Consider the following 27,793-nt stretch of genomic DNA (forward strand, 5'->3'; position numbering starts at 1 on the left):
GAAGCAAGTGAATCTGAGGAGCTACAGAGCAGGAGCAGGGAGGGGCGGCAGGTCCAAGGGCTCACCCTGAGAACTCACAGGATGGTGCTCGCCTTCCCTGCGCTTCTGGATTTTCTCAGTGTCCCCGCGATGGAGCTAGGTCTAATTGCAATAATAACCTTAGTTTTTATTTTCTTATTGAGATATGACTGACATATAATATTGTATAAGTTTAAGGTGGGTTTCCCTGGCGGCTCAGACGGTAAAGAATCTGCCTGCAATGCAGGAGATCTGGGTTCAATCACTGGGTCAGGAAGATCCCCTGGAGAAGGGAATGGCAACCCGCTCCAGTATTCTGGCCTGGGACATCCGAGGACAGAGAGCCTGGTGGGCCACAATCCATAGGATCACAAAGACTCGGACACAACTGAGCGAGTAACACACACATATAATGATAACTTTCAGAGACACAATGATGGGGGGGAAAGACCAGAAAGGTACGTGGCAAATGTTAACAGAGAGTTCTTTTGGAATGGGGAAGCTATCAGTGATTTTTCTTTTGTTTCTTTTTCACTTTTCTGTTCTTTCCAAATTAGCTAAGATGAGCACACATGATCTGAAGAACTACAGGAACAAAATACAAAAGAGTGGCTCCCTATCCTTAAAATAACAAAAATACGCCATAGGAATGAAGGAGGAGAAGCTGAGGGGCGTCAGTGTGACTCGGAACAGGAAGAAAAGATTCGGGACAGTGAGCGGGTGAGGGCCTAAGAAGGGGAAATACGGGGCCAGGGAATGTGAGGGCCTGTTTAGGGGGCAGCCTCTACGAAGTGCTTCCCAGTCGTCCTGGGACCGACCTGAGTGGGCCCTGCCTCACCGTCCCCAGGCTCTCAGGCCAGCAGCAGCTTCTGCCTGGTCCCCACAGTGCCGCAGTCACTGTCCTCCCAGAATCCTCCCAGGTCCCCTTCCCCGGACGTCCCTCCAGCCTCTGCTTGCGGACTTGCTAAGATGATTTAAATGAAGAGACCTGGGATCCAGCATTCCAGAAAGGCTAATTAAGAGGAAATCACAGTTCATTCTCTTGTGGCCGAGGCCCTTCTAGGAGGAGAGAAAAGACAGGAAGGGCCCAGCCACAGAGGACCATAAGCAGTAAGTAGCTTGTTAGCACAGAAAAAGAACACGGGTGATAAATAAAGTATTTTTATTGTCTCTTCCCAAGATGCACAGAGCTTCCCTTTGCCCCCAGGTAGGCCAGGAAGAGGACAGCAGAGGAACAAAGATAAAACACACCTCCAGGAGGAGAAGAAGGCAAGGTGGGCCTGAGGGGTGGATAGGGGGGCTGAAAGGGCATCTGGAGGTGGGGCAGGGAAGGAGTTGGGCAACTGGAGGGCCTGAGGAGGTGAGCGTGAGGCTCAAGGAGCCCTGGCTGCAGCAACAAAGATGTCCTTGTACCCCTTAATCTCTTTGATCTCGTTGCTGCTGACGAGGACTTGGAGCTGGCGGGATCCGGCTTTGATGGGGTAGAGGTCCACTTGAATTTTGATAGTGTGTCCGGCCACCAGAGTCCCAAGGCTGCAGGTCAAAAAGGGCCTGTTAGAGCCTGGAATAACTGCTGGGGTGAGTGTTCTGGATTCTGCTCTTGGTCAGTAAGCACCTCCCACCCCACCCTACCCCACCCACACCACCTACCGAGCTCAACCTTTTCTGGAGGAAGGTGGGAAGGTGGGGGCAAGGAGGCATCCTCCAGGAGTCTAAGGACCATCCTATGAGCCCACAAGATTCCCCTTATCAAAGACCAGCAGGAGACAGGTGGGTGGCCACAGGACTTACTCATTTGATATCTGCCCGCTGACGAGGCCACTGCCCTCCAGCACCATTGTGCAGTGACTCAGAGGCACCGAGAGGGTGTTGGTGAGTGAGATGTGGACTCTCAGTGCCTTGCCCACCTCAGCCCTCTCAGACACCTGTGTGGAGAGAAAACAAGGATATCGTGGGGATGTGGCCTCCTTCCTGCACTCGGTTCAGCGAACTCCATCCATCTGTTGACCACCAGGGACTGCTTATTTAGGGGTTAAGATGCTGCAAGGGAGAGAACAGAAGCCCAGGGTATTCGTGGTTATCACATACCCTGGCCTGTCTTATAAGCTCACAGTACTTCTGGAAGCCACCGCCAATGGGGAATTGGCACCAAGGTGAAATCTATTCCCTCCCCATCATCTAGCTCAGGATGGCAGTTAGATTTCAACTTAAGTGCCAGCTCCAATCTGTTAGTTGTGACTGATAGGAATACTGTGTTAAAAAGGATCTTAAGATTATCCTTCAATTAAAAAATAAATAAATTTACAAAAAAAAAAAAGGATCTTGAGAACAATCAAGAGTCAGTGAGAGAGTTGTGATTGATTAGTAATGTCTGACACAGGCATGGGATGAGGAAGTGGTGTCATGCATGCCATCCATATGCCACCAATGATGTCATTCTGAGGCCAAGGTCCCAAGAAATGTTAATGGCAGAGCCCAGACCTGACCCAGGTGTCCCAGACCCCAGCCAGGGTCTTTCTCCCACTCTGCTCTGTCTCCACGTACATCAGCAGACCCACTCTGAGTCTCCCCAGGTGCGCTCCATGCATCACCTGTGAGGGCTGTGTCATAGGGCAGTCATGGCCTTGGTCTGTGAGTGGGAGGCAGGGGTGCCATCCTACTCACTTCTTGAGCCCCAGTGCCTAGCACACTGCCAGCCACATGATGGCTATCTGGTAAACAAGTCTTGAACGGAAATGACTCGACCACCCAGATCCTACTGGGAGCGTGTTCTGGCTCAATCAGAGAATCACAGAAAAGGAACACACTGTGGCTCCCCTGGAACTCACAGAAAAGAAACGAGTCCTTTGTATTCTAGTGAGTGTGCCAGAGTTGAACAAGATCAAAATAGCTTTGGTATCCAGCAGAGTCATACAAATCATTCCATGGTTCCTTAGCAATATGCTCAGTCACACCCAATTCTTTGCAGCCCCATGGACCTTAGACTGCCAGGTTCCTCGGTCTATAGAATTTTCTAAGCGAGAATGCTGGAGTGGGTTGCCATTTCCTACTCTAGATCTTCCCAACCCAGACATTGAACCTGCATCTCCTGCATTGGCAGGCAGATTCTTTAACACTGAGCCACCTGGGAATCTCCTTCTTACCAACGGGGACCAGTTAATAGCCTAGTTGGCATCTGATGTGTTTGCAGTGGATCCTGCTGTAACCAGGGCTCTGTGTGGTGGGCAGGGCCTCATCTCAGCCCCAGGCTCGTGTCTGCTCTTGTGATTCTGCCCACTGTTCCCCCCGCCCACACCCCCCACTCCGTGGGAGGCTGCCTGATGACCTCACAGCCCAGGAGAAAACTGTCAGGTGGCCAGATGGTTTATGACGTGGAGCCACTCAGTTCTCATTCCCATCGGGATGGAGAGTGCTGTTGACGAATCCTCCAGGTGCACAGGCAGGTGAGGATTAGGCAGTGGGCGAGTCTTTCAGGTAAGAGGGGAGAGTGGGGGAAGGAGGCTTCAGAGGAAGGAAAACCCTGGTAACAGGAGCTGGGCATCGTCCCTGCCCTCCTCCACTGACCCTTCCTCCACCTGTGTTCATTCCCTGTGCAATGGCCTCGCCAGCCCCTCAGGCCTCTGAACTGGAGGTGTGAGGCTCACCTTTCATTTCTTTCCCTCTTCTTTGTCACCCCTGTCTTATCAGGTGACAAGGAATTTGTCCTGAGTCTCTCTCAAAACTGTCTCCTCTCCTCCGTCTTCCAGACACTGCCTTTCTTGTCTCTTTGCCTTAAAATGCCTTATTCTCTAGAGTGTCTTCCTGTGCATCCTCCATAAAATGTCACCTCCCCTGGGAAGCGTTCCATTTGCACAGAGCACAGAGATCACACCATACTGCACTCTAATCATCCATTTGGTGTCCAGGACGGGGACTGTGTCTTGTTAGCTGCTGTACCCCCAGCCGCTGGGTTGGCTGAGTCAGAGGGCACCCCCCCAGCCCCTGCTCTGCCCAGATGCCTTACCTCAATAGATAAGTGGGGAGGCTCCAGGGAGATATCTTTTAAAACTAGCATGGACCTCCCTGTCTCCTCCACTTTGGCAATGCCAGACACACGGATCAGCTTTTCATCCGTCAGCTTGTTTCTGTAATTGTTGTAAGGTAGTGAGAGCGGCCACTGTATATCTAAGCACAGACAAAATGCATTTTGAGTCCAGGAATGGGTCTCAGACAGAAAGAGAGTGAAAATGTGTATGTGTGTGAGAGAGAATGAGTGTGCGTCTACGTGTGTGTGTGTGAGAAAGAGAGAGATAGTGCTTACCCTACACCCCAGCCCCCCGAGGTCACTGCTGTGTTTCCCTGGTGGCAGCATCAGAGGTATAGTACCTGGCATTCAACCTCCTGTCAACAGCAGCTTCACTGCCCGATGTATGTGAGAGAGAGAGAGAGAGTGTGTGTGTGTGTGTGTGTGTGTGTGTGTGTGTACTGGGGGTGACTTGTTCATGGCCCCAAGCTCCCTTCCCTGTAGATGCCTTTCCAGGTCTGCCTCATACTCACCCTCCCCAAAGTCCAGGGTCAAGTGCACTTTCTGTCTCCAGAGGGGCTTCCGGGTACCACCGTTGTGCAGCAGAGTCTGTGCACAGAAGTCCACCACCAGGTGGATGGGCCCCTGGGGGTGGGCTCTGTCTGCCACCCTCCGGGCATGCAGCTTCAGCAGCAGGTCCTGGCCCCACTCAGGCTTCCTGGTCAGGTGAAGCTGCAGCTGTGCCGGCTGGCCCACAGCACCCCCAGACTCCAACAGATCTAGGAATGGTGAAGAGGTCCTCCGTACACCCAGCATTTTCTGGGAGGCCTTCATAAACACAGATCGCTCCTCAGGGGATCCTGACAGAAAGGAGAGCCAGGAAAGGCATCAGTGGGGAGAATTCAGGAGGAACAATGACCTTCTTGGGGAAACAAGGCTCCCAGAAACTCCCAGACCCCCTCCCAAAGCCCCAACCCCAAGAATAGCTGCTGAAAGAGATGATACAGCCTCACAGCTGAGAACACGGGGATGGGTATTGCTGGCCGCTGGGCTCAAACCCTCGCTCCATCATGGTCCCTTCACCTCTTGGTGCAGGACTCTGTCACATTCAGCCCAGGGGTATCTCCTTGCCTCACAGAGTTGCCAAAAATTGGGGTTAAATGAGCTCCTGAATATAAGCACTGGACGCTGTTCTTAGTCGTCTTTTGAGGAGGAGGTGGTTGGGTTAGGTGGTGATGGTTTACACATGAGAGTCATCTTCAAACCCCTTGCCAGGCAAGCAAAGGAGGTAAGAGCTGCCCCCCTCCCTGAAAATCCTGGGGTCCCAGGCACCTTCTGGGTACTTGTAGGAGCTGGTGATGTTCTCGCGCTGGTCTGACCCTACCATCTTGGTGCTGATTTCCTTCCCGATGGAACTGGTGTTATGGGCCAGGATTTCCTGGGCCTGGCCATCCTTCAATAGCCAAACGACTTCATCAGCGTTCACCTCGGCATACACAAATGGGGTATCGTAAGGCAGGTGGATCTCCCCTTCCCTGATGGCCTTCACGGAGGCAGGGCCACAGCGAAACAGCCCTGGGCAGGGAACAGGAGTGGTGGACCACTAACTCGGCTGCTGACAGGTGGGCTAGAGCAAGTGGGGCATGGCCGTGGGAGGCAAAGGAGGGAGGTGGGATGGGGAGAGGCAGTGGCATCAATGAGCCTCCTCCACAGGGTGCTCTCCAGTTCCCACGAATTCATCTGATGCTCACAGCCACCCTGGGAAGCATCATCCTCATCTTCCCTCCTTTACAGGGGAGCAAATGACTGAGCGGTCTGGTGACTCACTGGCCCACCCAGCTGTCAATGGCAAAGTTAGACCCCGGACCCGAAGTTGTCTCTGCTACGACTTTGAAAAGTGGACGAAGTGGGACAGGCATCGCTCCCTTTTGGCCTCCTGCTCACGGGGTCAGTCACTTTGATTGGCCTCTCCACAGAGTGAAGGCCCTTCCACAGTGGTCTTCACTCACCGCTGCTGGTTTGCTGGGGAGTGGGGTCCAGAACCTGCCACCCGTTGTATCCTGGAGGGAGGTCTTTCCGGATCATCCAGCACTCATTCCAGACATGGAAATTCCTGCAGAAGGCAGTAAGGAGAAAAGGGCTCACATTTTCAGAGGATTTGCCAGGTATCAGACCCTACACTGAGTGTTTTATATCATTGTTTCTTCTATGTTGTTTACATTTGGAAGTAATTTCAAGCTTACAGTAAAGTTGCAAGACTAGGATAAACACCACCCATATACCCAGTTCATCTATTGTTAGCGTTTTGCTCCATTCGCTTTAGCACTGGCTTTCTTTCAGATGGAGATTTCCTAGAATAGGGATCTTCCTTTACATAGTCTTACACAGTTCTCAACTTCACACATTTAATATTTATACTTTATCTACCTTATTGTCTATTTTTCAGTGTTGTCAGTTGACCTGATTATGTCCTTTATGGCATTTTTTTTCCACCCAGTGCAGGATCACACATTGCATTTAGTTGGGCAATACCCTTTGTGTCCTTTGAACTGGAAGAGTTCCGCAGGCTCTGTTTTTATCACATTGACATTTTGAACATAGTCTTGATTGATTGATTTTTATCAGAGTGGCCCTCATTTTGGACTCGCCTGATGTTTCCTCATGATTAGGTTCAGTCTGTGTGTTCACAGACAGAATTCTACAGGACTGTATGTCCTCCCCAGATAAACTACTGCTCATTGAGCCAGAGAAGTTTCAGCCCTCGAGGAGCTCAGAGAGGGAGGGAGTGCTAGGGAGAGCAGCTAATTCTCATACAATTCAAAGGTCTTACCTGGAAACTGGCTGGAAAAGCAAAAACAGGAAATCAGATTTGGGGTAGATGAGAGGAGAAAGGAGCCAGGGGAAGCAACGGGAGGTCCAAAAATAAAGGGACACACAGAGACACACACAGATGCCAGCCAGGAGGGAGAGTCGGGCAGGGAGAGGAGAGGTCGAGAGAGACCGGAGTAAGTATGCAGAGACAGCTAGTCCTGGCTTTGCCCTGAGAGAGAAACAGAGAAATATGCAGACAGACAGAAAGGCTCAATGAAGGAAGAGGAAGATGAGGTCCGTATTCAGAGGGCTCACAATCTGTTCATTTGGTTGCCAACCTCAGAGTACATTAACTCGTAGTCTTCTATGTCTGAAATGAGCTTGATGTGATGATCTGATTAGCCAGAACAGCTTTCTGGCTGAGGACTGGCTGAGCACTGGCAACAATGTATGGGGCAGTATTTCCTTAAGGCCAGAAAGCATCACATCAGAAAGCATCAGAATTTTCCTGCCCTACCTGGAACAGAGCAGAGATCTGCAGGAGACAGTGCCCCTTACCATATTTTGTCTCGCTTCTGAGTTGGCAGCATCTCTGCATGTTGGTCATAGTAGGTGTCGATGGTCAAGTTTGCATCCGAGTTGTGTGCAGAACGGAAATTGGAAACAACACGTGTTGGAACACCTAAGCATCTCATTACTAAAGAGAGGAAACGCATGGGGAATTACCAAATCCATTTCAAGCAGAATCACTGGTCTCACGTACATACTTTCTCACTTCTAAGCTGGAGGAGAGAAAAAAGCCAAAGTGCTTACAGGTTAAACCCTCTTGCAGGTTATACCTCCTTTATCCTCAGAGCACCGCACCCAGGCCCAGAATCCTTGCGGCCTACCTGTCCTATCCATGGTTTCCATTCCACCAGGAGAAAGAAATCACTTGAGGGTCACTTAAAACAATTAACAACAACCCAATTGATCATTGAGGGCTTTTCCCATTCAGCAGCTTTCCAAACCAAAAACAGAGAACCTAAGCATTTGATAATTTGAAAGAAAAGAAAAAAAAAAAAAAAATGAGACCTGTGCTGTGTTCAGAAGAGAAGCAGTGTGACCTTAAGCAGACAGTCCTTAGCTTGTATGTAACAAAATGGAGTTGGACCAGATGATTTTCAGTTCTGAAATTCTGGATCTGTAACTCAATTCAAATGAAAGGGTTTGAAGCAGGTAAGAAAGAAATCAGAGTATGGATAGAAGAGCAGGATAGATTTATAGAGATACGCAGAAGACATCAGCGACAAAGGGAATCTTGCATGGACAGTGAGAGAATGACCATCTTCGATAAGACAGCAGCACCCTCTTGTGGCTTCTTAGGAATCACACATACCGTCATCCTGGAGAAGGAAATAGCAACCCGTTCCTACTGCCGCCATCAGACACACCTACCAGGGGCAGATGAAATTAACCCAAGAGCCAGATGTGACCTTTGAAACCCAGGCCCCCACCTCTACGGGCAAAGTGAGGAGTTTAGAGAGAGGTTTATCCCACCCCTAAGGAGCCTGGCATGATGCAGTACGTGGGGTCACGAAGAGTCAGACATGATTTAGTGACTGAACAACAATCCTTCTTAGGAGCAAATGGTGCCCATTGAGGCCCCTGTGGGGATGCCAATGCTTTGAAATGTAAGAGGACTATTAAGACTGGCCAGTCTTTTTGTTTCGATTCATTCAAGTGCCCCAAAGGATGCCACCTGTCTGCAATCACCTGTCCACTCCCAGCACAGCTCCTGGGCTTTTCACAAATCTTTGGCAGGGGTGAGAGTCAGACCAGGGCTGCGAGTGGCCAGAGGTAACAGCAGAAGCACCTCTCCCCTCATGCAAAGGCTGTAGATTCTAGGTCCTGGCCGTGGAGAGGCCCAGACGTGGAGCAAAGATGCAGATCCAGACCCTCTCCCTCTCTTCGCAGAGTCGAAAGGCCTAAACCCTCCTCCTTAACCCCTGCCTGATCAGGGACATCCCAGCCTAAGGCAAATCTGGCTGTACTAAGTGTGGCCACTGTGCTGAGCATTTTCCAGTGAAAACGAATGAGCACAAGGACGTCACTTGATTTCAGCGCTCATATGTAAACCTCTCTGCTGTCTGCAGCACCTGTACATAACTGCGAAGCTGTGTTGCCCTTCTCGTAAAAGTCTAGAACTTCGGCCTGCGTCTCTGCCCTTCCCATTCTGCGCTCCCTCATTCTCCAACTCAGAGTCAACATATCGGTTCAGTCAACATTTCTCGAGCCTCACAGTGGAACAGGCAGCACTGTGCCAGGTACTCCTGCCTCTTGGGGGAGGATAAACAGGCACCACAGTGCTTTCCACCTTTCCCTCATATCCACAGGTAATATGATTGATGACCAGGGACTAAATTATAAGTAACTGATAAATGTATAAAACATGGATGCTCCTTAAGGGTAGTTAACAAAGTAGTAAATCTCTTAATTATAACTCCTCAAGAATCTCTCAGTGGTATTTGGGAGCCAGCAGCTCTGCCTACAGGTGAGATGAGGTTTCCCCAGATCATCTGCTGGCATCTCAAGTTTACCCCAACTTGCCCCTGACCCCAGGCTCATCTTGAGCTGAGGAGGCTGAGCTGCTGGCAGAAAGAAGCCACTTTTGCCTCCACTTTGGGACCAGAAGCTCCTCTATCCAGGTGACCATTCTAATAGTCTAACTGCTCCATCAAGGAGTCTGTGGAGTGACTGCAGCAGGTCAGTCCTTCACTGGATATCGCAGGATTCCCTGAGACTAGCGAGTGTGCTGTTTAAGAGCTGAATGTCCACAACTCCTTAGCCGTGGGGCTGTAGACAAGCCACAATTAACTGAGGTGAAGTAAAGACAATCCCAGCCCGACCTCAGAGGGTTATCATAAGGAGTCAACACCCATGGCGGATTCATGTCAATGTATGGCAAAACCAATACAGTATTGTAAAGTAAAATAAAGTAAAAATAAAAATTAAAAAAAAAAGAGTCAATAAGCGAGTTTGCATTCCCACCCCGCCCTCCTCACTCACCCGTACACATCACAGCTGCAAAGACCCAGCACTGCCCGTACTTCACAGGCTGCCCGCCCCTGGCCGCCCACTGCCGCAGGATGGCCACGCTGCCCGTCCACTCCAGGGGGCTGACCCCCCGGGAGTAGTCCTCTCCCCAGTTCCCCTGCAGCACGCCGCTGTCGTCGTTGCTGTTGATCTAAAGAGGACAGACAGATTGAGCTTCCGTAGCGCCCGAGCTGGGGACGCTGGGGTGGGGCCAGGGAAGCTTCCAGTCTTACCATGGCGCTCACCACCCTGCAGATGTACACCACGTCGTTCCGCTGTGAGTAGTCTTTGGACGGGTTCTTTAAGAAGTACAGGCTCTTGTTCAGAATCTCAAAGCAGATATCTATGATGTCCTCTTCAAACTTGCCAGGGAAGTCACGGAAGAACAAAGAGAAGAATAAAAACGTCTAGAATTCTGAAGCCAACTCGGTAGCACTGACTTTTAGGGATGGTGTATATGTGGCAGGGGTAGGTGCTAAATATCAGACCAGGTCCTGCCTTCAAGGAGCTTATAAGTCAAGTTGGGAATGTGTCAGATTCAGGATTTGAAGAACTGACCTGTGTGTTTCTGATGGAAAATGCAAATGGAATTTAGAGTCAACTGAAAGGAGAAGACTGTTGGAGCCGGTGGATTTGGAAGGACTAAGTAGACAGGAAGAGCTCTAGGTAGGGGTGTTCACTTGAGGTCGTTGGGTGCAGTGGATACCAGAGACAAACGCTCAGAGATTTTCTTTCTGGAGGACTTGTGGGGTTAGGAAACGATCGGATGGATAAATATAAGGCCAGGCATGTGAGGAGTGAGAAGAGCATGGAGAGCCTTGAAGTCAGGGAGAGAGTTCAGCATTGATGGTGTGGGCACAGAAGACAGTGTAGATGCAGGACATACAACATATATTTGTACATGCGTCCTAAGCCTTTTGGCTATCAAATGCCCTGGTGGTTTTCCAAGTTTCAAAAAATTATACAGATTGTTAGGGAACAGGAAACTGATCTTCCTCAGCAAGGCTCCCTGCTTCCTGCCCCCACCCCACTCTTCCCTCCCAGGGTGTGTGGACAGGGCTGAGATGGTAGTGGGAGGCGGAAAGAAACTATCCTAGCCATGGCTGGAGGTGGAGTAGAAAAGTTGCTCAGAGTCAGTGATCCCCTGCTGTGTACTCTAACTGGATAATTGGTGTTATTAAAGAACTGCATTCCTTATTTCAGTTACAATAATGGATTGTGGTTTAATTTTTCAGAGAGTCATCATCTTCTAGAACTATAGTTGGAAGTATTAGTGAACTAAATGATGTGGTAATTTGCTTCCAAAAGATTCAGTGATGAGGTAGGAGGAATGGGGGAGAATACACCAGGGATCAGCAGTTTTTCTGTAAAGGACCAAAGAATAACTATTTTAGCCTTTGCAGGCCATAGGGTCTCAGTCTCCACACGCAATTCTGCTATTGTGGCGTGAAAGTAACTACAGATGCTACCTCAATGAATGGGCATACCCGTGTTTCAATAAAAGGGTATTATTAGACACTGAAGTTTGAACTTCATATAATTTGCACATCACAAAATACAGTCAGCCCTCTGTATCAGTGGGTTCCGCATCCATGGATTCAACCAATAGAATCAAAAATATTAGGGGAAAAAAATCCTGGAAAATTCCAAAAAAGCAAAACTTGAACTTGCTGCACAATTCCAGGAGCTATTTACATAGCATTTACATTGTTTTAGGTATTATAAGTATCTAGAGATGAGTTAAAAGTACATGTGAAGTTGTGCATAGGTTATATGCAAATATTATACTATGCCATTTTATATAGGGGACTTGAGCATGCTTGTTTCTGGTATCTATGGAGGCATCCTGAAACCAATGCCCTGAAAATACTGAAGGACGACTGTGTTCTTTTTTTTTTTTTTAATTCTTATTTTTTGGCAGTTTGAAAAGTATGAAAACCATTCTAAGCTCTTGGGCCATGCAAAAACAGGCAGTGGGCCACAGGCTATAGTTTGTAAATCCTTGATACAGATGAAACGAGATTCACCATAAATTGATCACTGCTGAAGGTGAGAGGTTCATGGAGGTTCATTAGAGTAGCCTGTCTACTTGCATTATGCTTTAAGTTTTTCATACAAAATATTAAAAACTGAGAAGAAAAAGCATTTCCCCTTCCTTCCTTGCGCCTCTCACTCCAGCACTACACACCCTGACTTCTGTTAGTGGTACTTCACAAGCTAACAGAGTTGTCTAAGGCCCACTTCAGCTGACAGTGTTACCTGCCCGTAGTTCCAGGGCCAGGGGGTGATGAATCGTTCATGACCCTTGTAAACAAAGCCATAGTCCATCATGATATACTCCTGCAGCAGCGTTTCACTTGGCAGGTAGACGTCGTCCTCTGAGCAGATAAGAGTAGCAGAGGGGACAAAGCCCCGCACCAAAAAATAAACAGTAACAAAATTAAAAAACAGTAACGACAGTATCTTCCTGGATAATCAGAGAAGCAATGGGTTGATGGCAATAGACATCAAGACTGGGCTCCTTAAAAGTCTATGTGCTTTTCTAAAGGCCAGCAATATAAGCTACACTTCAGAAAAAGATTATCTACTCTTGGTTTTAAAAGCAGCCAGCTGGTCATAGAGATTTGGAAAATATGGATGACGGAAAGAGGATCGTGAAGCTCACCCCTTCCCACTACTGAGACACTCGTCGTTATATTTTGGTGTAACCTATCTGCACTTTCTTTTTCTGCACATATGTGTAATTAAGATCATATGTGTTCCATTCCCTGATCGATTTCATTTAACATCAAGCTATGACCTTTTTTTATCATCCCATTAAAAATTCTCTGTTAAGGTGATTTTTAGTGAACACATGGTAACACATTGCATAGATATCCAGCAGTTTATCTTCGGGACTTTCTAAGTAGACCCTCACAGATCATTCCCAATGGATCAGTTAGCATTACAACCTGTGAACACGTTATACCTGCACTCCAAGGGTTAAAAAGTAGGATGAAGGTCCCCAGAGGGTGGGTCGTGCTATGACTTGGGTCCTGAGAGATCTCTATCTTCAGAGAGTAGGGACCAATGACTGCACTGGGTGGTGTAAAAAGGGAGACATAGAGCGAGTTGGCATGAACGGTGAAGTCAGAAGCACTCCAGCCATTGCCTTGTTGGGCTTGGGTGAGCAAGAAGGTGGCTCGGGTTCCCAGAAGCTCCTTGGGTGCTGGTCCTGCGTGGGAGAGAAAGACCCTGAAGTGAGGCTCAAAATCTATGTGACCTGATTGCAGGGGAACTGGAAGGACCCTTACCTCCTCCCACAACTTGCTAATCCTTTTACTGACACTAGATGTCCTTGGATAAACACTTAACATCTGTGTAGTGATAGTCGTGTCAGACTCTTTGCAACCCCATGGACTGTAGCTCACCAGGCTCCTCTGTCCATGGGATTTCCCAGGCAAGAATATTGGAGTGGGTAGCCATTCTGTTCTCCAGGGGATCTTCCCGACCCAGGGATCAAACCCAGGTCTATTGCATTGCAGGCATATTCTTTATCAAGTGCGTGCATGCTAAGTCACTTGAGTCGTTTCTGACTCTTTGCAACCCTATGGACCATAGCCCACCAGGTTCCTCTGTCCATGGAATTATCCAGGCAAGAATACTGGAGTGTGTTGCCATGCCCTCCTCCAGGGTATCTTCCCGATCCAGGGATCGGCAGCTGCATTGGCAGGTGGGTTCTTTACCGCTAGTGTCACCTGGGAAGCCCTTTTCCAATGTAGGCCTCAGTTTTGTTTTTTTTTTTATTCTATAAAATGGGATCATAGTAGTATCCACCTGAAAGTCTTGTCATGGATTAGATGAGATAATGTGCAAGATAACGTGCATGAATTTGTAGCACAGTGCCTGTTGCATATTTAAAAGTTGTCTGTTATTATCACAACCTTAGTTGGCTGAGTCAGCCAGATCTTAAGTGCACTAATAGGCATCTGGGGGTCCCAGGAGAAGAGAGAGAGGGTGGTTCAGAAAGGAGAGGCAGGGGCCCTACAGATGAACTTTGCCTTGGGGAGGGGTGGGCTTACCTGTCTCAGCCACAAAGGTGATGGAGTCCTTCTTCGAGTGGAAGGGGCGGTTGAAATGCAGCTGGATGGTGAAGGACTGGCTACGGCGCACGATGAGCCGCTGGAGGCCCATCTCCTGTGTGTGATGCTCCTGGTTGTTCTTGGCGCTCTGCAGGTCGACGGACCTGAGCTCCAAGGCTGCCACTGGGGGGTGAGATGGGGCAAGGGGACAGCTGTGGCTTCCTGGGCTCAGCATCCCCAACACTTCCTGACATTTCTGTTGCACCTGGCTCTAACTTGGCTATGATTGCTGTCCAGATCTTAGACCTCTGCACCCTGCTGCCTAGTTTCAGGACTCAGCAATTTAGCACAGTGATTCCAGTGACCTCTGAACCTAGCTCAAGAACTGAGGTCCTAGACAACACAACAATTCCAGATAACTGAAACTTAACCCTTGAAGTGCCATCTTGTGGTCTTAATCGCTTTGGTTGACAAGCTTTCTAAAAATTACTCTATTATCCTGATGATAGAAGAAAGAGCATACTAGAATTTTGTATGAATTAAGTCAAAGACTGGCAGCTACAGTCCACAGAGTCCCAAAGAGTCAGACACAACTGAGCGACTACCACTTTCTAAGTCAAAGAAGTGACTGGAGGCTGGGACCTTAGCTACAGGCAAGTCCCTGCTTTAGGATGTGGGTGCAGGTGGGCACCACAAGGTTATTTACAACTTAATTTCTTACTTCTCAGCCACATTCCAGGTGGATGAAGGCACTGGCTGCTGCCTAATGTGTATACTTAGTGTATAATCTTAAAAGCCTCAAAGCATAATAGTGCAAGATGTCACCATCTTGGCTATGAGACCTTGAGCAAGTCAGTTAAGGTCCCTGGACATCAGTGTCCTCGGCTGAAAAATGGTGACAATGGTGTGCCCACCTCCTAGGGTTCATGTGGGCAGTAAGTGAGGATTCACATGTAAAGGCCTTAGCACGGTGGCAGGTGCAGGGTGAGCACTCAGTCAGCAGCAGTTGCTCTTAGCACTGGTGCCTCAGGTTGTAATTTGCTTCACTGTTTTTGCTGGTGATAAAAATTCATTCCGTCCTTTCCCCCCAGTAGTACATCAGTTATCTCAGTGGTTCTAAACGGGGGAATTTTTGCCCCCTGGAGGACATTTGGCAAAATCTGGAGACATTTTTGGTTGTCACAACTTGGGGAGAGACTGCTACAGGTGTCTAGTGGATAGTTGCTGGGGATGCTGCCAAACAGCCCCCTAAAGGAAAAACTCATGTTTGCTCCAGCCAGTTTTTGTTCCATTTGCAATTTGAACTCTTTTTTCACAAAAGTTCTTTACAATTTCACTAAATGAGTTCACTTTGATGGTTTTAACCTGTCTTTGTTACCTGGCTGAATTTTTTTGAGTCCTAATTCTTTCACCCAAACACTTTCTCTCACCATCTGGGAACTGGCTAAACTGTCTTCCAGGTTGTCGTCCAAGTCTTCGGTCATACGCTGATTTAAGCATTAAGGGTTAAGTCCAAGGCCAGTGGAGTATCACCGTTGGAGCTTCCTTCCACATGAACACTGAGCCATTGGGAAATACTCTGTAAGTAGAGTTGTTCAGCTAGCTGTGACTGCATCTAATTCTCTATGTGAGGAAACTGGATTAGGTGGGTTTTTTTTTTTTTTTTTGATTAGGTGTTTTTAAATTTTCTTCACAGTCTAAAGTCAAATCCAGCTTTCATTTTGCATCTTTCTCACAAATTTGTCAAATATCTGGCTGAAAACAAAACGTGTACAATGCTCACTTGACCCCCTCTCCTAGTAACAATCTTTCCTTGAGGCAGATTCAAAGATGGGTCACTGGATCAAATAGTACAGTTTTCCAGCCTTTTAAATGTAACATAGGCACTTAAATAGTTATATTATTGGAACCAGAAAATTCAGGGCACAATCCAAGACAGATGACTGTGAATAATTAAACAGCATTTTATAAACATGTCTAACCTATTAGTAGTTTGTGAAATCAATTTAGAGAAATGTGACCAGTATTTTTTTTTAAAGAGTAGAATAGAAAATATCACAATGCATCCTACATTAATTATATTCACTTAATATAATTATGCATTTAGCTCACTGAAGTGTTTTTCATGTCAAGGAGACAGTGACTTCAGAGAACAAAAGGGAGGGCCTTCAAGAGAGCAGGCAAAGAAAGCCAAGAGGATCAACAAGAAGTTCAACAAAACAGGAAATCAAGCAGAATCAATTAGTAAAAAAAACTGTAAAAAAACAACATAGTAACGCCCACAAGGCTGTCTTGCCTTGGCCACCAGCCCACAGGGGTTAATGACGAGTAAGATTAGAAGTAAGCCACGGCTGCATGACTGCTGGTGCTTGACTAACACAAAGACAAGGATATAAAAGGATCAAAATATATCTCCAAGTACTATGAGCCTTAAAGTGAATAGAGACTTTAGAGCAGCTGTCTGCTTGCAATGAGCTCTGAGGTGCCAACCTCCCGACCTCAGACATCAAAACACTTAGATGTCCCATGTACCCCTCAGGTCTTGGCTCAGACGTAACCATCACACAGGCAGGGACTTTCCTTAACCACTGAACATGATGCCCCATCCCCTGCCCTGTGATCATCTGCCATCACAACAGCCTTTTGACTTTCTGCAGAGCACACTTCATAGCATCTAGAATCAGTTTCAGGAAGCAGAAACCTTGGCCATCTTCTCACCCCTGGACCCCTCCCCCATTGCCTAGAATGAACCATTTTCCTAATTGCTGATAATTACAGCTGATATTCACTGAACACTTACAACATGCTAGGCACTGTCTGAAGCATTTGATGTGTCTGAAATCATTTTCGTTCTCTCAGCCACTCTGGGATGGAGGTGTTCATATTGTCCCTGCCATGCAGCAAGGACAGAGCTGGGCTCAAACCCCCGTAGGCTGGCTCTAGAGCCTGCCCCTTTAACCTCCACAATCTCCTGCCTTCCCTGGTGGGTGCTCAGAGATGTTTGCGTGAATGGATATGTGTGAAGTACAAAGAGAATAACCTGGCAGATGACAGCAAGGCTGTAGAGGAGGAGAGAGAGAGGCCTTAGAGGGCAGCAGGGCCAGTATGAGGAGTGGCTTGACTCCAGGCTGAGATGCTGCTATTTGCTCAGTAGTAATGTGTCTAACTCTCCCTGATGGGAGGATAAAATGTTACACCTTTCTGAAGGCAGTTTATCAACATTTCTTATGAAATGAAAGGTTGCCTTGAAACAAATTCCATTGATCCACAAATTCCTCTGATCCACAAATTCCTCTTCTAGAAATTTTTCCTAAGAAAAATCATAATTTGTGTATAAAAGTATAAACATAAGGATATTCAATGCAACCCAAATATCCTACAAAAAGGATTGGATGTTGTTGTTCAAGTTACTAAATTGTGTCCAACTCTTTATGATCCCATGGACTGCAGCATGCCAGGCTTCACTGTCCTTCACGATCTATCTCCTGGAGTTTGCTGAAACTCATGTCCATTGAGTCGATGATGCCATCTAACCATTTTATCCTCTGCTACCCTCTTCTTTTGCCTTCAATCTTTCCCAGCATAAGGGTCTTTTCCAGTGAGTCAGCTCTTCACATCAGGTGGCCAAAGTAGTGAAGCTATGGCTTCAGCATCAGTCTTTCCAATGAATATTCAGGGTTGAGTTCCCTTAGGATGGACTGGTTTGATCTTCCTGCAGTCCAAGGGACTCTCAAGAATCTTCTCCGGCACCACAGTTTGAAAGTATCAATTCTTTGGCGCTCAGCCTTCTTTATGGTCCAACTCTCACATCCATTCATGACTACTGGAAAAACCATAGCTTTGACTAGATGGAACTTTGTTGGCAAAGTGATGTCTCTTCTTATTAAGATGCTTTCTAAGTTTGTCATAGCTTTCCTTCCAAGGAGCAAGTGTCTTTTAATTTCCTGACCACTGTCACTGTCCACAGTGATTTTGGAGCCCCCCACCATAAAATCTGTCACGGCTTCCACTTTTTCCCTTTCTATTTGCCATAAAGTGATGGCACTGGATGTCATGATCTTAGTTTTTTGAATGTTACATTTTTAGCCAGCTTTTTCAGAATTGAATATGTAAATGTTTATCCCTCTCATCCTAATGTAATCAACAAAAGGACAAAGGATATGGGGAAATAATTCATGCAACTTTAGAAAGCAACACAGAAAATTAAAAAAAAAACATTATGTTAACAGATTAACTGCAGGTGGTAAAATTATGGGAAATTTTTCTTTCCTTTGAGTTTTTTTTTCTGTCAGCCCAGCATTTGCTTTGAATATGTATTCCTTTTGTATTTAAGGAAAAGTGTTGCTTGGATTAAAGGGAGGTTTTTGAGGAGTGTCACGATCACAGCTGTGCTTCAGAATTAATCCAGACCAGAGGGAAACAAGACTAGGCTATGAAGGGCAGTAAGAATTCTATTGCAATAATCTAGGCAAAGGCTAATGAGATCTCGGCAAAGGCATGGGTAGGAAGAAAGGAGGAGCCACCCTGGTGTATGCGAGCTAGTAAGCCTCTGGTGAAATAACTTGACGTCTTGGGCTTCCTAAGGCCTCGGCTAATTTGGATGCAGACTAGGGCAAGTTGAAAGAATCCACTGCCCACAACATCCCAGGCAAGCAGTAAAGGACTAGAAAGCTCCAGACAGAGGGAGTGAAGGGGACAAGACGGCCCTGGTACAGTCAGCAGAGGGCGTGGACACCTGCCGTTGAATGTCAGGTGGACTCGGCTCCTTTACTTCTGCTGCCTTTGTCCTTGCAGTTAGTCCACTTCTCCATGTCTTTTCTTTTTCCACTTCTCATTGTTATTGTCAGTTTGGGACTTTGATTAACACTTCATTCTTTTTCATCTCTTCCCTTTTAAGAAATATGAAAGGGCACTTCTGTGTGAGAGCTTACAAAGATTTCTTTGTGATGAGATTACTACTGAGCATTTCTGTATAAGGATGACAATGTCTCACTACCTAAAGATGCAAGTCCAAATTCCGTAGCCAAGCAGTCAAAGCCCTCCACGATGGGGTCCTAACACATGCATCCAGCCTTACCTCCCAACAGCCGATAAATCAACTGTACTTCCCTTGTGTGTATTGTGGCCTCCCAGTAGACTGTGGCCAGCTTTACCGCTGGATGGCCCTGCCTCTTCCCAACCTGTGTATGTCCGTATTGTACCCATTCTTCAGGCAAACTCGGCATCCACTTCCTTATGAATCCTTCCCTGTTATTTTAGGATGGGGAGCATCTGTGACAAGTTTCATAACTCACTAACATTTCCTGAGTGTTATTAAGCGCCAGGCTTTATGTGTGTTATGCATTATCTCCCTCTATCCCTACAACTACCCAACAAGATAATACAAATTCTGTATTACGGATGAGCAGACAGAGTATTCGGGAGGTTAAGTAACTTGCCCAGGATCACCTACCTAGTAAGTGGCAAAACTGTCATTTAAACCTAGACAGTTTGTTTGTAGAACCTAGTTCTTAAGTTAGTTTGGAGGTTTTCACTTTTTTTTTTACTTTCCAAATAAATGACTATTGTGCTTTATTCAAATAAAAACATAACAAACATACCTGAGAGGAGCAACTCTGGTGGAAGAACTGGGATGGGGGTTCCCTTGACTGCTCTGTAGAGCCCTATGGGTCTGAAGAACACAGTGGAAACCACAGCCCCTCTTAACCTCCTCATCCTACGATGCCAGCAAATCAGGGAAGAACAAGCTCCAGCACCCACCTGGCCTTTTGCCCTGCTCCTCGATTTCTTAGCCTTTGAACCACTTGTCTGTCAGTTAATCATGTAATACTATGTTGCTTCTTTGAAACCTTATTTTCATTTAATGGTGTCTACATGATTGTATTGTTTGATTGTTTCCACTCAGTACTCAGCAATTTTCAAATAGCTGCTGGCAGGACAAAAGTATTACTTGACTGGCTGTACAAGTTAAATTATTAGGTCTTTTACAGCAAATGTAACAAAGGATGAATATCCATTATATATAAAAGTTGCCATAAATATTAAGAAGTCTTGCTATAATCAGAGAAATGCAAATGAAAACAATAATGAGATTCCATCTTTGATCCATTCAGAAATGCTTAAAAGAATAACAGTCTATTTTGTGAGGGTATATGGAAATGGACTGTCTCCTATATTTCATATATGGTGTGAGGATAAATTCATACAGACTTTTTAGAGAAAATTGTTGATACTGAAGGGTAGCAAATTATGCCACCCCCAAATATACCACTTCAGGATAAAGATTATTTTGAGCTGAAGGCAACTGAGAAGCAGCAGATAAAAGAAAAGCTCTCTGACCTCCCCTATTTGCCTAAAAGCAGGACTTAATTTGCAAAGGTGCCCCCCCCCATCCCCAGGCTTCCCTGGTGGCTCAGTGGTAAAGAATTTGCCTGCCAGTACAGGAGATGCAAGAGACACGGGTTGGATCTCTGAGTTGGAAAGATCCCATGGAGCAGGAAATGGCAATCCATTCTGGTATTCTTGCCTGGAAAATTCCAGGGACGGGAACCTGGTGGGCTATAGTCCGTGGAGTCAAAAAGAATCAGAAGCAACTGACTGAGCACGCACACTCCCCCTCCCCTCTCTACTAGGAAGGACAGAAGTTAATCACCAGAGACAGTTCTAGACCCTCATCAATCCAGAGATAGCCCCAGTTCAGTTCAGTTCAGTTCAGTTGTTCAGTTGTATCTGACTCTTTGCGACCCCATGAATCGCAGCACTCCAGGCCTCCCTGTCCATCACCAACTCCCGGAGTTCACTCAGACCCACCATCCATCGAGTCGATGATGCCATCCAGCCATCTCATCCTCTGTCGTCCCCTTCTCCTCCTGCCCCCAACCCCTCCCAGCATCAGAGTCTTTTCCAATGAGTCAACTCTTCGCATGAGGTAGCCAAAGTACTGGAGCTTCAGCTTTAGCATCATTCCTTCCAAAGAAATCCCAGGGCTGATCTCCTTCAGAATGGACTGGTTGGATCTCCTTGCAGTCCAAGGGACTCTCAAGAGTCTTCTCCAACACCACAGTTCAAAAGCATCAATTCTTCGGCGCTCAGCCTTCTTCACAGTCCAACTCTCACATCCATACATGACCACAGGAAAAACCATAGGGATCTATATAACACTGTGTTAACTAACCCTTACCTTCCATTAGTTCCCTCCCATAATTTACCGCCCAACAATCTACTGCCCTAGAAACTCAAAGTCCTTTTCTTTTGTCCTTTCTGTAAAAATGCATGTTCTCTTGTTAACATGATGTATGAGCCCAAGTTCTCACCACCCCTTTGAGTTACTCATCACAGCATGCTTCTTTGCACATGTGCAGTTCACATGTTAATAAACTTCTTTTTTTCTGTTAATCTGTCATTTGCTGATCTAATTTATAGGTTCCCAGCCAACAAGCCTAACTGGGAGAGGGAAAAATGTTAAGTTTTCCCTCCTCTACAAATATCCATTAAAACTTAAAGTGGATATTGTACTTGGTCTAATAGTTCTTTTTTTAGAAATATTTCACATAAGTATTTGTATACATATGCAAAGTTATATTGACAGGGGCATGTATTGCAGCATTGTTTATAAGAGAAAAATATCAGAAACAATCTAAATGTCCAGGAATAAGGCATAGTACAAATAAATAAATTTATTAAAGAAATTGTATTTATATGCCCAGAATGGAAAACTATAATTATTTAGACCAATTGATAAACCAATATGTACCAGCCTGCAAAGATTTCTGAGATATATGATTAAGTTTTTTAAAAAGCAAGTCATCAAATAATATATATTATATAATCTTATTGTATAAAACAATTTTATATAACCTAGTGTTGTTTAAAAGCAGTTAACCAAATTGTTGACAGTTCTTTCCAATGAGGAAGGAGGAGGACTGGGAATACATTATACATAAAAGGGGACTTGGGAATTTTTATCCAAAAATATGTACTTTTTACCTTTTATAACAAGCATATTTTTTTGTGTGTATTACTTGTTTAGTTAAAGCATAATATTTTAAAAGATAATATAACATCTTAGGCTTACAGTAATTGGGGATAGCCAAGGGGGGAAATACCCTAGAATTTAGCACAAAAGTACCCTGGAATCTAGCATAACAACAAGTCTATGGAGAAGGCTCTACTGAACTCTGGCTTGTATAAACATACCGTGTGCACCTCTAATTCCTAATAGTTCATATAATATAGGATTTAGGACACAGCTTTAAGAAATGCACACTCCACCTTAGCCCCTTGCCTGGCAGGCCCGGTGTGTCTGTCCACCAGGCTGACCTGGCCTGCCAGGCCCTGTTCTTCTCAGTCCCAGCAGCAGAGTGGCTGCAGCTCTGAGGCGGCCTGAGCTCAGGGGCCAGGACAGCTCTCTAAGGAGCAGCTGGACCAGGAGAGGTCTAGGGTCCTGGAGGTGGCCCTCCCTCAGCTCCAGAGTCAGCCATGGAAACGACCTCCCAAGTACCAAAGGAACCCTGTGGGCCTCCTCAGACCGTCCAAAGTCATTCCAGCCCCAGGATGTTAAAGAAAAGATTGTCCATAGCTTCAAGGTTAAGCTGAATCCATTCAGAAGGAAAGGAATGACTGTAATCGTGCCAAGGTCTGATCAAAGATGAGGAAATGGGAGGAAGGGGGCATATGCGCAACAAGGTAACAGCCTCAATCCAGGGTCTCCTGTCTCTGCTGTTCTCCTCCTCCCCTCTCCAAAGGTCTCCCTTCCCTTGACTTAGCACCTCAGAAAAGTTAGATTCCCAGTACTCACCCTCATCCATCTCCCTCCTTCTGTCAGCCAAGGCCCTTCAGCTAATCAGCATTAAGACTCTAGACCAAATTGCCTCTCTAAGCGTTTAGTCATCTCAGGAGAACCTTTCCCTCCATCCTGAGGCGGGTGGGGCTACAGTTTCCTCCTCCTCCCCCTCCTCCTAGTACTCCTCCTGTTCTCAAGTTTCCCGTTGTTCCAGGTGCATCTTAGCTTAAGGAAACGAGCTTCTGTCGAAAGCCTTTTTTAAAATTGCTGAGGGATTTGTTTCTGAGGTCTCCTTTTTAAGGTCTCCTTTTTAAGCTGAGAAGACTCCACATGGAAGGCAAGGCTTGGTCTGGATCTGTCATTTTCTGCCTTTGTCACTTCAGGGCTTGGGACCCAGTTCACTCTAAGTCAAGGAGAGAGATAAGGAAGGAAGGAGCTACCCTCTGGAAGGTTATTCACGAAGAGCCATAGGACCAGAGAACTTTGCATCCTGTATCTTTAATGAGTATATTAAAATGGTGAATTATTGTGCTGTTGGTTAAGAGTGAAGCTGACAAACTTTCCAAGGAGAAGGGGGAATGCCTATAATACAAGGCTAAGTGGAAGAAAAAAGCAGGATAGAAACAATGCAGCTTATTCCAATGTTGTAAAAACTGTTATTTGTGCAGGTGGACCCATTTTTAAAAGACAGAAGTAAATACCATAAACTGCTCTTTTGTGAGAGCAAATTGTGAATGTGATTTCTTGATTTATACTTTTCTTATTTAAACAAATCCAGAGTGCAAGGGTAGGGCTTCCCTGGTGGCTCAAATGGTAAAGAATCTGCCTGCAATGCAGGAGACCCAGGTTTGATCCTTGGTTTGAAAAGATCCGCTGGAGAAGGGAATGGCTACCCACTCCAGTACTCTTGCCTGGAGAATTCCGTGGACAGAGGAGCCTGGCAGGCTACAGCCCAAGGGGTCGTAAAAAGTCAGACGCAAATGAGTGACTGATGCGCACACACAGTGCAAGGGTAAGATGTTTTAATAAGGGAGGAAAACAAATTTTTTTTTTTTTTTGCTGCACCTTTCCGTATGTGGGAGCTTAGTTTCCTGGCCAGGGATTAAACCCATGTCCGCTGAAGTGCAAACACAGAATCTTAACCACTGGACCACCAGGGACATCCCAGGAAAAAAAAAAAAAGGTTTTTTTGTTAAGAAAAAGTGAGAAAAGTAGGAGGAGGACCATGGCTGGAGATCTGGGCCTGAGTATTCAACCAGACTGACGGTTTACAGAGAGAAGCAGAAGCATCCAGTCAACAGTCCTGGAGGAAGTATTTAGTTTGGTAAAATAATAGTGCTGCAGAGAAAACAGAAAGATATTTACATATTTACTGATCATTGTCCAAGGTATGTAAGAGGCGCCTAATTGCCTGGGTTAATCTGTGTGATTCATCACAAATTTCTGGGCTTATTATAATGAAAGCTTTCTGTCATATCCTTTGCCTTTTTAAAATGTGTTGAGTGTATTTAAGGAAATAGTCCTAGTTGGATACACTGAACTCGCTCGTGTTGGGGGGCGGTATACATTTTGGTAAATTTCTTTCTCGTTATTTTATCTATGCTGAGGTGGTTTGTTTTTTTCCCATAGTTGCAGCCATCCTGTATTTTAAGATAGAACTTGTTTAAAGTGATAATTTCCATATAAGACAGTTTGCCATTCTACTTGAAAATATGGCCTTAAACAATATAATGACTTTTGCCTTGTAAAATAAGCTTTTATACTTTTAAATTTTATTTGTTTATTATTTATTCAAACCCTTCAATTTTTATTTGGGGGCTTATAATGAGAAAAGAAGTTCTCCTAAAATGACTATAATATTTTTATCCAGGTTAACCAGACAAATTCCATTTTGTCAATCCTGTTGGCCCCATTAAGACTGAGTGTCCCAATTTCCAGTACTATTTTCCTTCCCTCCTTCCTTCATTTTTATAAGAATTGATGACTGTGATGTCGATGGCATCATGTTAGTTTTGAGGCACACAAAGGTACTAAAAGCTGATCTTTAACCTCTTGTTTAATATATTGGTGAAGATAAAACACACACAAATATTCTCTGCAAAGGACCCTGCCCTGAGTAGCAGGGTCAGAACCATGGGGGTCTTTTAGGAAAGAGCTCAGGAAAGGCTTTGTGATATGTGAGCAGCCACTGGTCATGAAGGATGAAGAGGATTTGAGAAAAACAGAGAGACAGAGAGATGGTAGGAAAAAGAATTTCCAGGCCAAAGGCACAGCTTGAACAAAGGAGGAAAATGGGGAAAGCTAGGGCTTCTTCTGAGACTGGCATGGGAATTGCCTGCATTGACCAAAGAGAATAAAAGCAAAGGGTCAGAGGCTTGGAGTTTCAAAATTGTAAAAAATAAATAAATAAATAAATGCTGTTTTTCCTTCACTGCTTTAGAAATTAAGAGTTTTATAGATGCTGGTGATTAGTTTTAAAACTTTAACATCCCCCATCAAATTGGGCTCTTGATTACTCCCAGCTTTATTACACTAAACCTTGATTCTTGACCAACTCCATAAACCTGTCAGCTTCTTCATTCTTTTTTTTAATTGAGGTATCATTGATTTACAATGTTGTGTTAATTTCTGCTGCACAGCAAAGTGACTCTGCTATACATACATACATATACATTCTTTTTTCTATTCTTTTCCATTATGCTTTATCCCAGGATATTAAATGTAGTTCCCACACCAGCCTCTTATATGTGCTTGTCACCCCGCCTGGAATGTAGCTAGGTAACTATATTGGGCAACTAATTTTTAATTAGGTTATAATCAATTGATTACATTATGATCAATGTTCATTACAGTTTTTATGGCCCAGCAATACCACTCCTGTGAATATATCTGGACAAAACTAATTCAAAAAGATACATGCACCCCTGTCTTCATAGCAGCACTGTTCACAATAGCCAGAACATGGAAGCAACCTCAGTGTCCATCAATAGATGAATGGAGAAAGATATGGTACATATATACGAGGCAATACTGCTCAGTCATAAAAAAGAACAAACTAATGCCATCTGCAGAAACATGGATGCAACTAGAGATTGTCATACTAGGTGAAGTAAGTCAGAAGGAGAAAGACAATATCACATGATATCACTTAGATGTGGAATCTAAAACACGGCACAAATGAACTTATCTACAGAACAGAAACAGACTCAGAGAACAGACTTGTGGTTGCCAAGGAGGAGGGAGGAAGGAGAGGGATGGAGCAGGAGTTTGGGGTTGGCAAGTGCAAACTATCACATATGGAGAATGGATAAACAATGAGGTCCTCTGTAGGGACCTAATGTAGCACAGGGAGCTATGCGCAGTCTCCTGTGACAAACCATAATGGAAAAGAGTATTAAAAAGAATGTGTATAGGTATACAACTGAGTCACTTTACTGAACAGCAGAGATTGGCACACCACCATAAATCAACTACACTTCAATTAAAAAATATTCATGATGGTTTTGCAAATCATGTTCTTTGACTGTATTATATCCTGTTTATAGTCTCCCCCCCCCCCCCCCGTTAAACACTAATGCCCAACAGAGTCAAGTTTTACATTTAGTTTCAAGGGGAAAAAAGCCCTTGAAACATAGAATCATTTCTGTGTTGATAATAGACTAACCTCTATTAGGGTTAATCCACTCGATTTGTCCTACAAGACAGCAAGCTCTGAGATCTTTAACTCTAAAATAAATACAGACACATTATAATCCTCTCGTGGCTCCACACCCTTAATATGTGTTTACTGGGTTCTCCACTTGAAGATCCTGCAGTCACTTCAGATTCAGTATCTTCAAAATTGAACTCGTTAGCCCCACCCATCCCCCAGAAATTCATATAATTTCTTACTCATCTTTGTAAATATTACAAAATTTTGTTAGTTGTCTGGAACCTTCTATTTGAAGGTCTTGTGACCAATGGAGAGAACAGAGGTGTCTGAATTAGGGAACCTGGTTTAGGATACTGCTCTAGCGCTTCTGAGATTGTTTGGCTTTATTGAACCTTGATCAAGGAAGTACTGATGAGAGCTTCAGCCTTGCGTAAAATGGGGCTGAGAGTAGTGCTCAGCTCATGGAGTTCTTTTGAGAATCAAGTGGATAGTGTTTGTGGAAGTGTTAAAGTGCTCTCCAAACATTAGCCAGTTTCACTGATAACAGTAATATTTATGATCATTCCGATTGTGCGATTCATGTTGCGTGAAAGACCGTGTGTCAAGATCTGTTGTTAAGATGCTCAAGGAGACATTCATGACCACAGAGAGACTGTCATAGCCAAGGCCAGCCCCTCAATCTCAGTCTTGTCAGTGCTCCTGGCTAGATCATCCTCAGGGGAACTGAGGAAACCAAGGATGAGTGAGCTGACTGGATCATACCCTTGCCTGACTTGTCACTGGTTTGCATCGCTCCCCACATTCTGCCGCCACTTTCACTCTGACCACGTCTCCATCTGTATCACCCTCAGTTCTACCTCTGATTCCTGATTTTTTTTGGCGGTGGGCCCAATTGCCAAATGGAAGTCTTTCTCCAAGCCATACCCTTCTCTGGTCACGCTTTCTACCCACTCTCTAGGTCTCAGCAAAAATGTCAGTCCCCACAGAAGCTTTTGCTGACTAGCTGCTGCCCCACATTTGCTCTCTTGGACCTCCTGGATTCTTCTTCACAGCACTGATCACACTCTGAATTCGTCTCCCCCTAGACTTTTCTGTCTTTCTGTGTGTCATCCGGATGATCCTACCTGATCCGACTAAACACTCTACAAAATAGCATGTTCTATGCTATCTAAATTAAAACAAACACCAGTCCTTTCCCTATGAAATCAGCAGGAAGTCGAGAAATTCCTGGGATCCCCTCCCCATAAGTCCTAGAGCATCCCCAGGGTTGCTTACTGTTTTCCAGAAATCCTCCTGCTCTCCTGACAGCTGGTGCCTGCTTGAAGACTAGGAACTCAGCCTCACTCTTTTCAAGGATAAGTTAGCTGGCTCTGCCAGGCTAGAGGTTCTTG

The 27,793-nt window shown here is 45.5% G+C and overlaps 1 protein-coding gene across 2 annotated transcripts; it reads right to left on the bottom strand.

Moving 5' to 3' along the window:
* Positions 1,164–27,793, bottom strand: TGM7 (transglutaminase 7). Of its 2 annotated transcripts, none has more exons than XM_005695292.3 (13): positions 27,678–27,793; positions 13,969–14,151; positions 12,876–13,121; positions 12,167–12,285; positions 10,141–10,269; positions 9,881–10,058; positions 7,391–7,529; positions 6,031–6,134; positions 5,354–5,596; positions 4,555–4,881; positions 4,022–4,182; positions 1,810–1,943; positions 1,164–1,551 (listed from the first exon to the last, which is right to left on the bottom strand). In XM_005695292.3, coding segments are annotated over exons 1-13 (2,124 nt in total). In that variant the 5' UTR covers positions 27,679–27,793; the 3' UTR covers positions 1,164–1,391. The 2 variants fall into 2 exon arrangements, with proteins under 2 accessions (XP_005695349.2, XP_005695348.2); XM_005695291.2 differs by lacking the exon at positions 27,678–27,793 and adding an exon at positions 22,766–22,848.

The sequence above is a fragment of the Capra hircus genome, chromosome 21 (assembly GCF_001704415.2).
Source record: "Capra hircus breed San Clemente chromosome 21, ASM170441v1, whole genome shotgun sequence".
Taxonomy (NCBI): Eukaryota; Metazoa; Chordata; class Mammalia; order Artiodactyla; family Bovidae; genus Capra; species Capra hircus.